This window comes from Falco biarmicus, chromosome 19, assembly GCF_023638135.1.
Source record: "Falco biarmicus isolate bFalBia1 chromosome 19, bFalBia1.pri, whole genome shotgun sequence".
In the NCBI taxonomy this organism is placed as follows: Eukaryota; Metazoa; Chordata; class Aves; order Falconiformes; family Falconidae; genus Falco; species Falco biarmicus.
In genome coordinates, this window is record NC_079306.1 from 3,148,887 (window position 1) to 3,164,789 (window position 15,903).

At 56.0% G+C, this 15,903-nt stretch overlaps 1 protein-coding gene across 4 annotated transcripts; it reads left to right on the forward strand.

The window, feature by feature from the left end:
* The first annotated feature begins 1,138 nt into the window (after positions 1 to 1,138).
* ADAR (adenosine deaminase RNA specific) lies at positions 1,139 to 14,858 on the forward strand. Of its 4 annotated transcripts, none has more exons than XM_056322331.1 (15): positions 1,139 to 1,456; positions 3,632 to 5,174; positions 6,538 to 6,724; positions 6,806 to 6,963; positions 7,370 to 7,511; positions 7,709 to 7,926; positions 8,168 to 8,324; positions 9,355 to 9,526; positions 10,110 to 10,203; positions 11,641 to 11,769; positions 11,872 to 12,005; positions 12,482 to 12,664; positions 13,131 to 13,243; positions 13,617 to 13,744; positions 13,989 to 14,858. In XM_056322331.1, exons 2-15 carry the CDS (start codon positions 3,730 to 3,732, stop codon positions 14,218 to 14,220), a joined length of 3,492 nt encoding a protein of 1,163 aa, XP_056178306.1. In that variant the 5' UTR covers positions 1,139 to 1,456; positions 3,632 to 3,729; the 3' UTR covers positions 14,221 to 14,858. The 4 variants fall into 4 exon arrangements, with proteins under 4 accessions (XP_056178306.1, XP_056178308.1, XP_056178305.1 ...); XM_056322333.1 differs by having other exon boundaries at positions 3,635 to 5,174; XM_056322330.1 differs by lacking the exon at positions 1,139 to 1,456 and adding an exon at positions 2,321 to 2,464.
* Positions 14,859 to 15,903: the final 1,045 nt, after the last annotated feature.

A 15,903-nucleotide genomic window follows, 5' to 3' on the forward strand; every position in this document is an offset into this window, starting at 1 on the left:
AGGGATGGGGGGGAGCACGGGAGGGCCCACAGGGGGATGGGGAGCCCCACGAGGGAAGGGGGCCCCACAGGAGATAGCAGAAGCCCACCGATGGAGGGAGGGCCCATAGCGAATGGGGACCATGTGGGGGGCCCTGGGGGGGATGAGGGGCATCCCCGCTCCTCCATGGGCCCCCCAGTGGGCTTCCCCATGCCCTGCGGGGCTCCCCCCCTTCCGTAGGCCCTGCTGTGCTCTCCATGTGGCTCTACACCCCTCCACACACACCCCTCCCTCCAGGGCCCGCCATGCGACCCCCATTCCTTATGGGCCCTCCCTCCAGCTGCGGTGGAGCTCTGCTTTCTCCTGTGGGCCCCCCCTTCCCTCGTGGGGCTCCCTCATCCCCCTGTGGGCCTCCCAATGCCCCCTCCTCGTGGGGTTCTCCATCCCCCTGTCGGCCTCCCCATGGGCCTCCTCTTCCCTTGTGGGGCCCCCATGGGCCTCCCCATCCCTTGTGGTGCTCCCCATCCCCCTGTGGCCCCCCCCATTCCCTCGTGGGGCTCCCCATCCCCCTGTGGGCCTCCCCATGAGCCCCCCTTTCCCTCGTGGGGTGCCCCATGCCCCCCCTATCCCTCGTGGGGCTCCCCATCCCCCTGTGCCCCCCCCCATTCCCTCGTGGGGCTCCCCATCCCCCTGTGGGCCTCCCCATGGCCCCCCCCATCCCTCGTGGGGCTCCCACATCCCCCTGTCGGCCCCTCCATTCACTCGTGGGGCTCCCCATCCCCCCGTGGGCCCCCCCATTCCCTCGTGGGGCTCCCCATCCCCCTGTGGGCCTCCCCATGAGCCCCCCTTTCCCTCGTGGGGCGCCCCATGGCCCCCCCCATCCCTCGTGGTGCTCCCCCATCCCCCTGTGGTCCCCCCGATCCCTCGTGGGGCTCATGGGGGGCCCGTGGCGGCGGCGCGGGGGGGGCACACAGAGTAGCGGGGAGCCACAGGGGACACACGGCAGGGCCCGTGGAAGGCGGAGAAGCCCCACACGGCATGGGCAGACCCGCTGGGGGCCGACAGAGGAGCGGGGACCCCCCCCCACCCCCGATGCCCGTGCGGGGGCAGGGCGCATGCGCGGGGGGAGGGCGCGCTGTGGCGCATGCGCAGCAGGGCATATGGGCGCCACCGCCTGGGGCGAGGGCTCCCGCCGCGACGGGCGGTGCTGCGGTACACAGCAGGAGCGGCTGCTGCCGCCCGCCGGGGCACGGGGGCGGTCTGCGGCCGCTCCTGCGCCCGGGAGAGCGAGGGCGGCTGAGCCGGGCCCTGGCGGCCGCGGCGGCGGCACAGCCACGCGTTGCCCTGGCTAAACATGGCCGCCGCGTGTGGGCTTTGCCCTGAGCAGAGATGGCCGCCGCGCTGCGCAGGCGCGGGAGGGCGCCCGCCGCGTCATCACCGTGCGCCGGCAGCGGCGGCAGCGGCGGCAGCGGAGGGGGTAAGGGGGCGCGGGGGGGGCGGCGGCCGCGGGGCGGGGGCAGGCCCAGGCCCGGCCCGGCTCCAGGCCTCGCCTCGCCGCTAAAACTTGGGCCCCGCCGGGCCTTCGCCAGCGCTGGGGCTGCGTCCGGGCCGCCTGTGCGGCTGCCCCGCGGCCGCCGTGGGGCCTGGTGGCACAGGCGGGCCGGGGCCGCGCAGGCCGCGCTCGCCCTCCGCCGTGGGCCGCCCGTGGGCTCCGGGGAGGCGGCGTGATCGTGTCCCGGCGGCCCTGCGGGGCTTGGGGAGGGCGGGCTGCGCCCTCCTCTGCACGCTCCGCAGGCGGGACGCGTGGAATAAAGTGTTTTCCTTGGTGCTGTTTCTCCTTGAGTCCTGGCCGGTGGGAGCCGGCCCGGTGCCCGTGTCCCCGGTGCCCCCCCTCCGGGCGAGCTCCCGGGGCTCAGCCAGTCGTGCCACCGGGGGCGGGGGGCGGGGGCTGCGCGGGCCCGTCGTGGTTCCGGGGGAAGCGGTGTGACACGGGGGCAGGGTAGCAGGTATCTGCTTTGGGATCTTGGTTTGAGGTGCTGCCGTTCCCGTGAGCCCCCTCCGAACCGGGAGAGCAGCCGCCCCACGCCGTGCCACCCACGATCCCGACCCATCGGCACCTCGTGGTTATCCATCCCCGCCGGTACCGGGGGAAAGAACATCCCACCAGGTCGCTTTCCCGGGCGGGGCCCAGCTGTGGCCGCTGGGAAGGAGCTGACAGAGTCGAGCGTAATCCCGAAATCCCGCATCCCCTCCCTGCCCGCTCCCTGGGCGAGGGGGCGGCCCCGGGCGGGGCGAGGAGGCGGCTGCGGGACCGGGAACCGAAACCGAAAGGCAGCCCGCTGCCATCTTGCCGGGGTGACCGGTTGCCCTCACGCAGAGCACACAGCGCTGCCTCCCCCCACCGGGCATGTCCTGCCCGTCGGGCTTTCTTTTCCCCGTTAATTTTCTCACAAAATAAGGGCACTTGGCATATGCATGAGACAAGGTAAGAGCATTTTTTAAACCCTCCTTCTTCCTGCCTGCCAGGATTTCTGCCCCGCCTTTGGCTCAGGGGTCGTTTTTAAACCCGAGTTTGCTGAGTAGGGGGCCAGCGGGGACCCCCCTGAACTGGGACTGAGCCTCCAGCACTGCATGTGGATCCCCTGGTTGCTGGGGTTGGTAAAATAAGTCACAGTGCTGGCAGCTGGGTGCAGCTGGAAGCTGTTAATGAACTTGTGTAATGAAAGGGAAATTTAAGTTGGCCTTGAGGTGTGTTGGGTGAAGATAGGGAGCTTCACCTGCATCGGAAAAACTGTCTTTAGGAAGGCAGGTGCCTTAAAGAGGTCACCAGGAAGAAGGTAGGATGGGGACCTAGCAGCAGGTATCAGTTTCATGGGTTTATCCACTCAGTTTCACAACCAGCTGTTGTTAGAGAGCTAGAATATATCCTGTGCTGGGTTACTAATTTTTAAAAAGCATATTCAAAGCTTAGACTTACATCCTGTGCGTGAGGGCAGTGGGACAGCTGTGTGTGATAGGAGTGGAATTTGGGCTAAGGTCCCAAAAATTTTTTTGTACTGTTGCCCGCTGCACACCTATCCAGTTTCCCTGTGTGTTATCACTTTACTTCTCCTGTGGCGTGATGCTTTCCGCCTGTGGGTCACGTAATGTCCAGGATGCAAGGGACGTTTGGGGGTTCAGACTTTTTTTGGCCATGAGTCTTGTTGCGAGCCTGTTGCAACTCTGTCCTGTGTGACCGTGTGAGCTGCTTTACCTCCTTGTGCCCCCGTTTCTCCCGACTGCAAAGTGGGTCTGAGGTTCTCTCCTTTGGGGCAGAGGAGTGAAGCCTTTGACAGAAGGTGTCACAAACAGCCAAACCGGCCCTGCACAGCTCGAAATTCAGTCCAACAGTAACAGAGGGTTGCTCTTACTGTAGCTGTTTCTTGTTATTAACTTCCCCTGTGTATTCCTGACTCCTGGGTTCTGTGCTGGGCAGACGCAGTTTGGTATTTGTGTTTACATGAATCATTTAAACTGGTAGAAAATGGGAAAGCTTGACCCGGTGAAGATGCTTGAAATGCCTCAGTAGCAGGGAAGCTGCGTAAACTGTATTTCTGGAATCCTATAGCTGTATGAATTCCTGTGTTTTGAATTCCTGTGTTTTTCCTCCTAGCAGGCGCCTGCTCAGGACGGGAGAGTGCAGAGTGAACCGCAGCTCCCCTTCTGCTGGCACGCAAGCAGCTTGGTTCACACGTGTCCCAGCGGTGCGCTATGAACAGAGGCGCTGGTCGAGGCAGAGGCTCGTATCGTACCAGCTCAAGACTTAACTGCCCCAGCACTAATCAAGGCTTTTTTAATCACCCTCATACCTCAGGAGAAACTAATCGGGAAACCTTTTCACACCAGCCATTCCTAACGGGGTGGGACTCTGAAGTCTGTTTGCTTCAGAGGCAGGGACAGCACAAGGATACACGCATCAGAAGCCTGCAGGCTGTGGCACCGGCTCCTGCAGAGAGATGGCAACCCAGCTGCAGCAGACCAGGGTGGCGTAGGTTCTCCAGCGAGCGTCCCTGGGTGAAGAGTTCGCCACATTATTGCCCTCCTCAGTATCGTGAGGACTCAGAGAGAGATTCTGACACCATCGGGTTGAATTTCCAGAGACTGTCTCTTGCAGGAAAAGACCGTGAACAAGAAATTCTGTCTATTTTCAGGCAGCTTGGGGAGGGGAAGACTTGTACAGTTCATGATCTCGTACGTAAACTTAAAACTCAAAAGAAAGAGGTCAACCGCATTTTGTATAAACTCTTCAGAGAGGGCAAGTTGCACAAAGGCGGAGACACGCTGCCGCTGTGGAGGATCGCCAGCCCAAGCACAAGGAGCGAAACAAACCCCGCTGACCACAGCGGTGATCACGCAGATCCACCTTGCGAGAGCAGAGGAGAAGAGAGGAGCGCGCCTGGCTCGGGAGGCGCCGATCCTGTGATGGCTGAAACCAAGGAGAAAATCTGCAACTACTTGTTCAGCGTGGCGGAAACAACAGCGCTCAACCTTGCCAAAAACATTGGGTTTTCAAGGGCCAAGGACGTTAATGCCTTTCTTAGCGCTCTGGAGAAGCTGGGAGATGTCCACAAGGAGAACACAAGCCCCCCACGGTGGTCCCTGACAGATAGGAAACGCGAGCGGATGCAGATGAGGCTGAAGGCCAGCGTGGTAACGCAGACGGTGGATCTCGCGCCTGAGCCGGGTTTTCCGCCTTCCACTGTTCCACCGTGTCCCCAGGAGGTGACCATAGCTACACCAGCAGTGACAGCATTGGAAGAAGAAAGTATAGAAAACGGAGAGCAGCCCTGGGGGCAGACTGATCAGAGCAATGCCAGTGACACGGATGCAGCCCCATCTGTGGAAACTAAGCCCGAATTCTCCAGTCTGAATAATTACGATAACTCTGAAAACGGCAAGTGGGCCACGGATGATATCCCAGATAATCTGAACGCTATCAACAAGCAGCCTGATGAGTCAGAATCCATCATGAGTTCCCAGTCTTCCCCCAGTTACGCCACCCAGTTTGAAACTGCTTTCCCATGTACACCTGTAGAGAAACTGATAGCTTGTCAGGAGAAGAACCCAGTGAGTGGCCTTACCGAATATTCCCAGTACACGTGCCAGCACTGTGAGTTTGCCATGCTGGAGCAGAGTGGACCCTCTCATGACCCACGGTAATAAAATTTCCTACCTTTCCTGAGCTGTCTTTTTGCTTAAAATGACCTGACTTCAGCTAACTTCACCCAGTCAACTTTGCCCTGAAGAGCCTGCTCGTTAATGTTTACTTCATTTCAGAAGGATTAGCCTAGTGGATTCCTTGCAGCAGCTTAAACCAAATGAAGGCTAAAATTTAACCCCAGGTTAGCCCAGTTTTGGCACCCCTCATTCTGAGCAGTGAAGGTGGGAGTCATCTTTTTGGCTAGGTCCTGTCTGATTTAATCTGATTAAATATTATCAGATAAAACTGATTTCAGTTTGATTGTTTAGGGGGAAACTGGTATTGCTAAGCCACCTCTGAAGATGCTCTCGCCCTGGAAGTGGTACAAAGGGAGCCCAGAGCAAAGTGCTTGGGTACAGATATATCTTGGGTTAGGCGAGGTGAACCCACTCGGGATATTTCCGTGGTGTAGCAGGTCAGAGCAGCCTCTGCGAGCGGAGAGCACTTAGCGTGGCACTAGGATTTGCAGCGTCAGTCTCTGGAGTCCTGCTTCCCCTTGTGGAATTGTGGCTGTTCCTGAGCACCAGCGAGACGGTGAAAAGCACCATATGTGCCACACGGGCATATGTCAATAGATCCGCTAGACGGGAAAATTGGCCTAATTTCTAAAGATGGAGGCCCAGGCGCTTTTTTTGCCTTTTTTTTGGGGGGTGGGGGTTGGTTGTTTGTTTGTTTGTTTGTTTTAAGGAGGGATCTGGAGGGCTTCAGCCCTATAACCCCTCTCCAGATCTGGTCTGACCTGTTCAATCGGGTTTCTTCTGCATAGGGCTGGAGGACAGAAGGGAAGTTGGGTTTGTTAGAGTTCCCGGGGAGGAAAGAGACAGAAACATCAAAGGCAAGAGGTTTATGTGAGGCGGCACCTCTGAGGTGGTGTGATTGCACTGGATAGCCAGGGGAAATGCCAGAGGGACGAGTGACCCCAGATGACCAGGTGGTGCAGATGGAACAGCACAGGCTGCTTCTGAGCTTTCTTCATGCCTGTGCAGGAGCCGAAACCAAACTGCTCCTTGCACCCAGCCGTTACGCGTTTCTGGTGCTTGTGGAAGGAGGCAGTTCATCCTGTTCCTTCGGAACAAGGTCTGGAGCTGCTCCTCCACCATGAACAGATCCAGAAAGGTGGCGAAACGAGGCCCAGATGCAGAGCTGTTGGGGCACCCTTGGTATTTTTGACTTCTGCACGTGGCAGCCTGGGTTTGCTCTCCCAGGCAGGAGCTAGCTGTTCCTTCTCACTTGAACTCGCAAGAACAGCCTTGCTTGCTCCGAGAAGACCACGCTTTTTTTGCCTCTCAGTTTACCTCTTTGGTTTTTCTCTTTCAAAGATTTAAGTTCCAGGCAGTGATTAATGGGCGCCGATTCCCACCAGCGGAAGCAGGGAGCAAAAAACTCGCGAAACAAGAGGCTGCAGCTAATGCCATGAAGGTTCTGATGAGCGAAGCAGACAACGGAAGACACGGTGGAATTAAATGTGAAGAGCCGTTTCCCTCCGACAGCTCTGAACCAGAATTGGTGAGTCTTCTTTTCTTTACTGGTGAGGCTGGTCGAACGGCGTTTAGTCTGAAACTGGTTTCCTTCGTTTTCCTGCTTTAGCCTTTGCATCCAGAGCCGGAGCCGTCGTCTGCATCGGCTCCTCTCAGCCTGCTTCCTGGGAAGCACCCCATCAGCGTATTAATGGAGTACGGGCAAAAATCAGGGAACACAGTTGAATTCCAGCTGCTCTCTCAGGAAGGCCCACCTCACGATCCGAGGTATGGCATGTTGGTGTCAGCTTTGGGGAGGATAGAAACCCTTTCTTTAATGTCCTTCCTCTTCAGCACGCTACCCACCTTCCTGGCCTCATCACTAAACCTAGCTGAGTGCTCCTCTCCTCTGAGGAGTCTGGGCATGGCTCCTCCAAGACATCTGCCTCCAGAAAGAGACCAAAGCCGATGCCCTTTCTCAGAGAAAGGATGCTGCTGCTTCTGCCAGACCAGGAACGGGTTCCAGTCCTGTACCCTACCTGGTGGCGCCTTACTGGGAGTCTTTAGGGCCATGGTGGTAGATTTAAATTGGAGATAACCTGGAAGGATTTAACTTGAACCTGGGAGAAGGGGATAATAAACAGATCGAGACACCTGTGCTTAACGCTTTTCATGTGCTATAATGTCCTGTCAGGTTCAGCTACTGTGTGAAAATGGGTGACCAAATTTTCCCTGCTGTGGTAGGAAACAGCAAGAAGGGAGCAAAGCAAATGGCAGCCGAAGTTGCTGTGAAGATTCTTTCTGGAGAGTCTGTACCCCATGCCTTGCCTGAACAGGTACGAAGAGCTTCTTTATAAGAGCCAAATGTTTTTGGTTTGGGTTCCCCCCCCTGCCCCGTATTTCATATTCCACTGGATTTCACCCCACCAAGGTTATGTGCTGGCTCTAGCAGAGGTGCTGAGTGCCCTTGGCCTGCGGTAATACCAGCTGCTCGGTGTTTAACGGCCTTCTCCTGTGTCTAACTCTGCTCTAGCCTGTCCTGAAGCCCCACGGTGACCAGCCCATGCCCAACTGTGGACCGTGGATCGCCACTCCAGATGAACCTAAGGTGGCGAAAGCGAAGGGTGTTGGGGAGCTCATCAAATACCTTAATGTCAATCCTGTCAGTGGCCTGCTGGAATATGCCCGCTCTAATGGGTTTGCTGCAGAGTTCAAACTCATTGACCAGTCAGGACCTCCCCATGATCCCAAGTAAGTAGCTGCATCTGTCCAGGAGGAAATTTTGTACCGGAGAGAGGGCAGAGAATGCAAAATTCCTGATGCTCTTTGAGGTGGCAACAGGCTGAGCTGCTGCCTCTGCCAGACCTTGTGTCCGGATGACAATGAGCTACCTCCGCTCCTCTCTCCACTGAGGGAATTTGAAAACCAGCCTGAAATCCTGAAATCCACCGGTTTCTTGGTTTTTCTCAGAGGTGCGCTGCTGTCTTTGTAGGTTTGTCTATCAGGCGAAGGTCGGAGGCCGTTGGTTCCCAGCTGTAACGGCGCACAACAAAAAGCAGGGCAAGCAGGAGGCAGCTGACGCAGCGCTCAGGGTCCTGATTGGGGAAACGGAGAAGATTGAGCGCATGGAAGGGATGAACATCACCGAGGTAAATCCTCTTCCTCCACAGCTGGGGCTGCTTGTGTAGCCTTCCCTGTCCTGTGCCTTTCAGTCCAGCAGAAAAATGCTTTCAGGATCAACCGTGAGATCTTTGTTGTCTGAAGGTGTAGATAAGTTGACAGTTTTCCTGAAGTGGGTTAGGTGTTTCCTCAGGGCATGGATGTACTCTTCCCTCCTGCCGGCCTCTGCTTTAGGGCTAAATTATTATCAGAATCTTCCCCAAGCCACTGAAATGTGTTCCTGTGGTGGAGCAGGAGCACGCTTATTTTTAATTCTGTGACTTCTTTTTTTTTTTTTTTTTTTTTTTAATCCTGAATTCCTTCCTGCTGCATTAAAAATCATGTGTCAGCTCAAAAACTCATGCATCAGATAAGAGCAAAGCTCTGGTTGTGTCAGGATAGCTGGCCCAAACCTGTGCTGCTTTAAATCACACTTAGAGTTCTGTGATCTCTTAAAAGCTGTGTTCCAGGCTGCACAGCTGAGCGCAGCAGCTGTGGCTCTAAATAGAAAAGCCATCAGGGAGGATTTGTCAGTCAGCAATGCTAGAGGAGGCAAGTGCCCATCTGCAGTGGGAGTGACTGTGCAGTCTTCTCACAAGCAGCCGGAGGAGGAATTCCTCCGAAGCCGGGAACAGATTTCCTTGGCTGAGTCTCTGGGAACAGGCAAGATGGGGTTTTTGTTCCTTTGCAGCGGGGGTTTTCCCTCGGGAGGCCATCCCTCGGCCCGTTTCACTTGCTGCCAGGAAGACAGCTTGCTGCTGCCTCTTAATGATGTCCTCAAAGCAGAACTCAAAGCATTAGACGAGGTTTCCCCAGAAATACCTAAGAGAACTTCACCCACCCCTTGACGTGATGCTGTCCATGCGCTCACCCCAAAATTGCGCTGCCTGTAGCTCATGTTTTCCACGTTCCTGCCATCTGCTTGGATAGCTGCGCTTCAGCTTACTACTTCTTGAGCTGTTTTGTTCCGTGACCTGCTGGTGATCTCTTAGTAACGCTGGTCTTGTGTCCCCGCTCCAGCTCCCGGTGAGCGGCAGCACCCTACACGATCAGATTGCCATGCTGAGCCACCAGCGCTTCAACACCCTCACCGCTCGCATCCAGCACAGTCTGCTGGGGAGGAAGATCCTGGCTGCCATCATCATGCGGAAAGGAAATAAGGGCCTGGGAGTAGTGGTCAGCATCGGAACGGGTAGGAACAGCTTCTTCCAGCACAAACTGAACTCTCACTTCCTGGCTAGATTCCCTGTCAGCCGCCACTAGGGAAGGGCTGTTGCTGTAGGCTTCTTCAGAGAGGGCCAGAAACACTCCCAGGGCTCGTGTGGTGTCACAAGTGATCTGGTTATGGAGAGAGAACAAAGGAAATGTGCCTGCAGCTGTATTGCTCTTAATCTTTGCTTGCGTTGCTGCGTGCTGGTCTGTGCATCAAAGCATGGATTCCTCACGTTGTGCAGCCCAAGATCCCCCAGCTTCTCCCCGCTGCGTGTGCCGTAGTGCCCTTCCTGAGCCCCCACCTGGAGCAGGGGACTGAACAGCACTCGGGAGGGGACACTGCCCCTAAACCTGTGACAGTTTAAGTCTCTGCTGTCCCTAAAGTAGTGTGTGCTCTTTGTCCCTTTTGTTTTCCTAACTGCTTGGATGGGGATAATGATTTAACAGTTGGGGGGGTGCTGCTGCTCAGGAGCCTAAAGCAGTAAAACTTGAAGCAAGATGAAGCCCTCCCTCTTTCTGTGAAGCTGGGCCTTGACTTTGACACTTGCCTTTCTTTATTTCAGGCAATCGTTGCGTGAAGGGAGAAGAGCTGAGCTTGAAGGGGGAGACGGTGAATGACTGTCATGCAGAAATCATTTCTCGAAGAGGCTTTGTGAGGTGAGAGAAGGGGAAACCTGGAGGAGAGGGGCCCGCCAAGAGGGGCTGACCTGTTCTAGAGGGATGTGGCTGTGATGGTTCCTTGCTGTGTTGAGAGAGACTGTGATTCTTTACTGCCACTGTTTACCCATGTGGTGTTAAATAGAGGGAAGTTATTTCTGATAAGAAGGGGCCATGCCTGAATGGTGCCCAAATTAGTACTGCGCTGGAAACTTGCCAAGAGCCCAAGGGCTGCATCTGATGTACTTAAAATAAAGCATCCTGCAGAGGTTGCTTGGCTGGCGTGTAACACGCTGCTTTGGTCTGAGCCCAGCTCTGTCTGAGCCGAGGTGCTGGGGAATCTGCAGGCCAGGTCCCCCGTTGGCCCTTCTGGATCTTGGGTCTAGAAGGCTGCAGGAAAACATGTCCAATGTGTTTGCGTTGATAAGTCAGGAATCCTTTTTTCATGGGTTGGAAAGGGTTTTCCCAACTAAACTGCACAATTGTTCTCTTCCCTTTATAAACAATCAGGGTGGCACTTTCGGTTTTTTTGAAAAACTGAAGTGAGATGAAGTTACGCAAGCCTCGTTCATGTCTGCCCTTGCAGCTGCAAGCAGCAAAGCTTTCTTAAAGCCTTTGCCTGCTGCCACAATGCTCTTGTGCGTCCCTCAGCACTGGAAGGTGCTGAGGGCAGGTCCCCAGCAAGCTGTGAAGCCAGGGGGTTGCGCTCTTGCTGTCTGTCTCAGATGTTAATCTTGACAGTTGTGGCTGCTGGGCTGCTCTGGCACAGCTGAGAACAGCAAGCTCCACCTCTCCTTCCAAAAGAAGTCCCTGTGCAGTCTCTGCTTGACGAGTCTCCGTGAAGCTGCAGGGTTTGGGTTTTGGTTTTGGGTTTTTTTGTTTTTGTTTTTGGTTTTTTTTTAAGTCCTTGACACTCTGTTGGAGACCTCAAGGTTTTTCCCTGTTCCCGGACAGAAACAGCCGTAAAAGACCCAGTCATTGTAAACAGATCATGGGGTTGTGCTAATAATACCACTTGCCTTCAGCTGTCCGCGGGGCTGTTTACTCTTACTGCAAACTCGGTGCTGACTAAAGGTGCTAGGTTAATAACCTTGAAGTCTTCTTCACACCGGGGTCGGGTGCAGGCAGGCAGCAGCCAGGCAGGCTCCTTCCTCTCTCCTGCCACTGCTTCCCTCTGCTCACCTGCCAGAATGCTTCTTTCCTATTGCGTGGCAGGCAATCTGCTTGATTTCGTGCCTTTTCTGGGGCATCAAACACGATTTGTTGGCTTCCAGATGTTCTCAGCCACAGCTGCCGCTCTCCTGTGTGGCGGGAGCGGGTGGCTTGGGGCAGCAGAGGCAGAGCCTGGGCTGCTGCGTGTCCCGGGCGGAGGCAGGATTGAAATGCTCCTTGTCCGAGAGGCGAAGCAGCCTTTTGATGTGCCACTGTTATTTTCAGGTTTCTCTATAGCGAGCTGATGAAGTATGACCCGTCTAATCCTTCCTCTGCAGAAGAGAGCATTTTTGAGCCAGCGGGAGGGAAGAGACTCAAAATAAAGAGCAGCGTCACCTTTCACCTCTACGTCAGGTTGGTGCAGGCAGTGAGTGGTGGCAGAGGCGCCGTCGCACCCCTGGCCCTGCCTGTTTTCTGGGGGTTGGCGCTAACCTCTGGGGAGTGTTTGTTTTCTAGCACAGCACCTTGCGGAGACGGGGCGCTCTTTGATAAATCCTGCAGCGATCAGGCGGCCGTGGTGGGGCAAGCCCAGCATCAGCCCCTCTTTGAGAACCCCAAACAGGGCAAGCTGCGTACCAAGGTGGAGAACGGTGAGTGCGCTGGCTCCCTGCACGGTGGGGTGGCTCCGGTGCTCTCCTCTGAGCCTTTCTGGAGCTCCGGAGTTCCCTTACCCCTCTCTTGCGTGGTGCTGTTGTGGGATTTGAAACCTTCAGGAAGCAAAAGAAGTGGGTGGAAGGGCTGGGGGCATTAGAAAAGAGTCCCTTCTTCCCAGCTCTGCCTGTTGGACTGCCACGCTAGCGAGAGCATAGCTGAGGTTTGCTGTGAAGTGCTGTTTCATTCTGCTTCAGCCACGTTAAAAATGACTCATCTCTAATCAGTACTGAGTTCCCTTTTTCCCGTGATCCTAAATTGTTCCCAGAGCCTGGTAACAGACTGACTCCGGAGGTTACTCCATGCCTGTGAGTTAGAAGATAGTTTCTTGTGCGGTTTGGTGGTGGAGTTTTGTTTTACTGAATATTTGACTCTTTGCAGAGTCTTTTTTTCTTTATCCTTTTTTCTTCTGCAGGGGAAGGTACCATTCCTGTGGAGTCCAGTGACATTGTGCCCACGTGGGACGGGATCCAGCATGGGGAGCGGTTACGAACCATGTCCTGCAGCGACAAAATCTTACGCTGGAATATCCTTGGCTTGCAAGGGGCACTGCTGTCCCACTTCATAGAACCTGTTTATCTCAGTTCTGTTACGCTCGGTACGAGACACCCACCCACCCCCACCCCCCGTCCTTTCTGGGCTGGGCTGGATGTGCTGCCGTGCTCCTTTGAACTGGGCTGCAGCGACAAGTAACCTCCCTTCCCCAAAAAAGCTGGTTTGTGGAGGCTGTAGGAGTAACAGACTGAAACGTCGCTCTTGGCAGAGCTGCGCTGTTTGGAAGTGAAAAGGGAGTTTGTGGTTTTGATGCTGTGGGTGGAGTGGGTTCTTTTCTCCAAGGTTCTGGATTTTTTAGAAGGCACATGTGATCTAGGAGGGGGAGACAAAAATTGCCTGTTTGTGTCTTCAGTGAGAAATGTTGCAGGCTGTAAACCTTCATCTCACACGTCTAGGGCACGCGGAGCTGTCGCTGAGCCATGTGGCCTCAAGTTTCTGGAGCTTGTGAGCAGCGCTGGGATCCTCAGCGCCCGGCCTGTGTCCTCACACCTTCGTGTCTGTCCTCACAGGTTACTTGTACAGTCAGGGACATTTAACACGTGCCATCTGCTGCCGCCTGGCAAGAGATGGGAACGCGCTGCAGGAAAAGCTCCAGGCTCCGTATCACGTTAACCATCCCGAGGTACTGCAGCCTTGGTGCTTCTTCGTCTTTCCATCCCCCTTCCACCCCCGCTGTGGGGCTCGGGCCTCGCTGAGGGGCTCTGCAGGGGGGTCACCCTCCGCAGCCAGGCTCAGGGGGGTTCATGGCCGGGATCCTGCCCCTTTTGTGTCGTCCCACAGTGTCTGGGGGTTACTGGCGATGACTTAATCAGGGGAAAAGGGAGACCGAGGTTGCTCCCGTAGCCTTCAGCTTGGTCAGAATGTGGTGCTTGCTGCTCTCGGGAGTCTGGGCTGAGCTGAAACCCTGCAGGGGGTGGAAGAGGCAAGGGGCTCCCCTTACCAGTGGGCTTGTGCGGCGGGACCGGTGTTAAGAAACCGTCCGTCCTCTTCCGCAGGTTGGGCGAGTCAGCGTGTACGACTCTGCGAGGCAGACGGGCAAGACAAAAGAGTCTTCGGTGAACTGGTGTCTTGCTGATGAAAGCGAAGTTGAGGTCTTGGATGGCACAAAAGGGAAAGTAGATGGGTAAGAACAGCCTTTCCTGACGCGGCGTTTCTGTTTGGGGAAAGGGGGGGGTGTGCTGAACTTGCGGGTCCCCTCTGCGCTGTTACAGCACCTTACGTGTGGGGAGGGTCGGAGAGAGGAATTTTGAACTGATGGGAGCAAGTGCTCTTGGAGCAGAACAAAATATTGCCCAGCCCAGCCCCCTGCTCCCCTCTGCCCTTCTGAGCATCGTGTCCTTCATTGCTGCCTTTGTCTTCCTTCTCAGACCGAAGCTGGAGGTGTCTCGTGTGTCCAAGAGGAAAATGTTTGCCCTGTTCCAGCAGTTATGTGCCAAGAACAACTGCAAAGACCTGCAGAACCTCTCGGTGTACTCGGACGCTAAGGAGGCAGCCACAGCCTACCAAGAAGCCAAGCAGTGCTTCTTCAGCGCCCTGGAAGAGATGGGCTACGGCAGCTGGATCCGCAAACCCCAAGAGGAAGATAATTTCTCTTTCTGACGCGTAATGAGGCACCCTGCGTGTGTAGGGCGGTGAGTGTGCACAGGCGCGTGCGTGAGTGTACGCGTCCTTCTTCCACCACCACCACCTTTTTGAAGTGGAACAGGGAGCACTGGGCCAGTTTGCCCTGTTGGCTTGGCTGCCTTCTCCCTCTGCTCTTGTTACTGGGAGACCCTGCCCCTTTCTCTTTTTAAAACATGCATGGAAATTATTGTCTTTTTTTTTTTCTTTTTTTTTCTTTTTTTTTTAAGCTAGGGCAGGCTCAGTCCCCATTTGCTCTTATGTTTTCATCTCCTCTGTTTTCTTAAAAGAAGGCACAAGAAACCAAAGGGATTCTCAGACTGCAAGCTCGAAATCTTTGGACCATGCACTACAGATCCCTCTGGCAGGTTTTGAGGCAAATTTTCTCTTTTAAAAAAAACAAAAAACAAAAAAAACCCACAAAAAAAAAAAACCAACAAAAAACACAAAAAAACCCCAAAGCTAAAAAGCTGGCTGGTTTCGTGTGTGTCTATCACAAGGTGGCTGGCAGGCCCGTCTGAGCTGGGGCACGGGACTGATCTCCGCAAGACACCAGCGGGACCAGCATAACATTCCGCGTTAATAATAATAAAAAAAAGAAAATTTCTGTATTATTAGCTGGCGCTGTGCCATGGGTGTGTTAATTCCCACAGAGCGAAAGTGGGGCGCTGGGTGGGGGTGGGAGAGGCACGGGGGGGGTGGGGTGGTGGTGGGGGGGGGGTGGTGAGTTATCGTTCATTAAATGATGAATGGAGCTGGGTGGAGCTGTGAATTAAGCCAGGGGCTCATCGGGCAGAATTGAGCCCTCGGGGGTGGTGGTGGGGGGGGTGTTCAGTGTACCCTGAAATGACAGGGCAGGGTTTTCCTGGCTCCTCCCCCCACCTCTGTCTCTAGGATGGGGCGTTGCTTCTCCGGTCTTTGGGAGGCTGGTGGTGGCTGCAGGCCACGCCGCGCGGCTGCTTCTCTCTGAGCTCAACCCCACGCCAGACGCGCTCATAGAAGGTGAGAAGACGCCGTTGCCGTTCCACAGCCGGTTTATTAGGTGCTGGGTGCTGGAGAGCCGCCTGCTGTTGGCGCAGCCCCTGGCCCAGTGCGCGGCTGGTGCTGGCTCTGCCCGGGACGGGGCAGTTGGCATCGGTGGGATTGCAAAGAGACCCCGGAACGGTTAGTGTAGCCCAAGCCCGAAGTCTTGAAGCTGGGGGAGCCCCGGCTCTGGCCGCATCTCAGGGTTGCGCACCCCCCTGCGCAGCAGCGAGGGCCACCAGGCAGGCTCCACACTGGCTGGAAGGCTGGGACGGGCTCGCGCCGCGGCCGACGGCGCTTGGACACTGACCGCAGCAGCCTCAGCACCCCGCTCTGCCCAGCGCACGGAGCAGGGTGACAGCGCAGGGACGGGGCTGGGGGCTCCTCATCCTGCTCAGGCTGCTGTGCCTGGAGCTATCGGGGTTCCTGCTGTGCTCCCCGCGCCCTCCTGCTCTACCAGGAGTCTCCAGGGCGCAGCGGGACCCCCATCACCCAGCGCGAGCACCGACAGCAGTGGGGGTGCAGAGGTGAGACAAAGCAGGATGAGCCCCTGGTGTGGGGGCTGCTTGAAGGGCAAAGCTCTGAAGTGTGGGGGCGCACCCCGAGAGGAGGAGGAGGTACAGGAGCATCAGCTGAAGC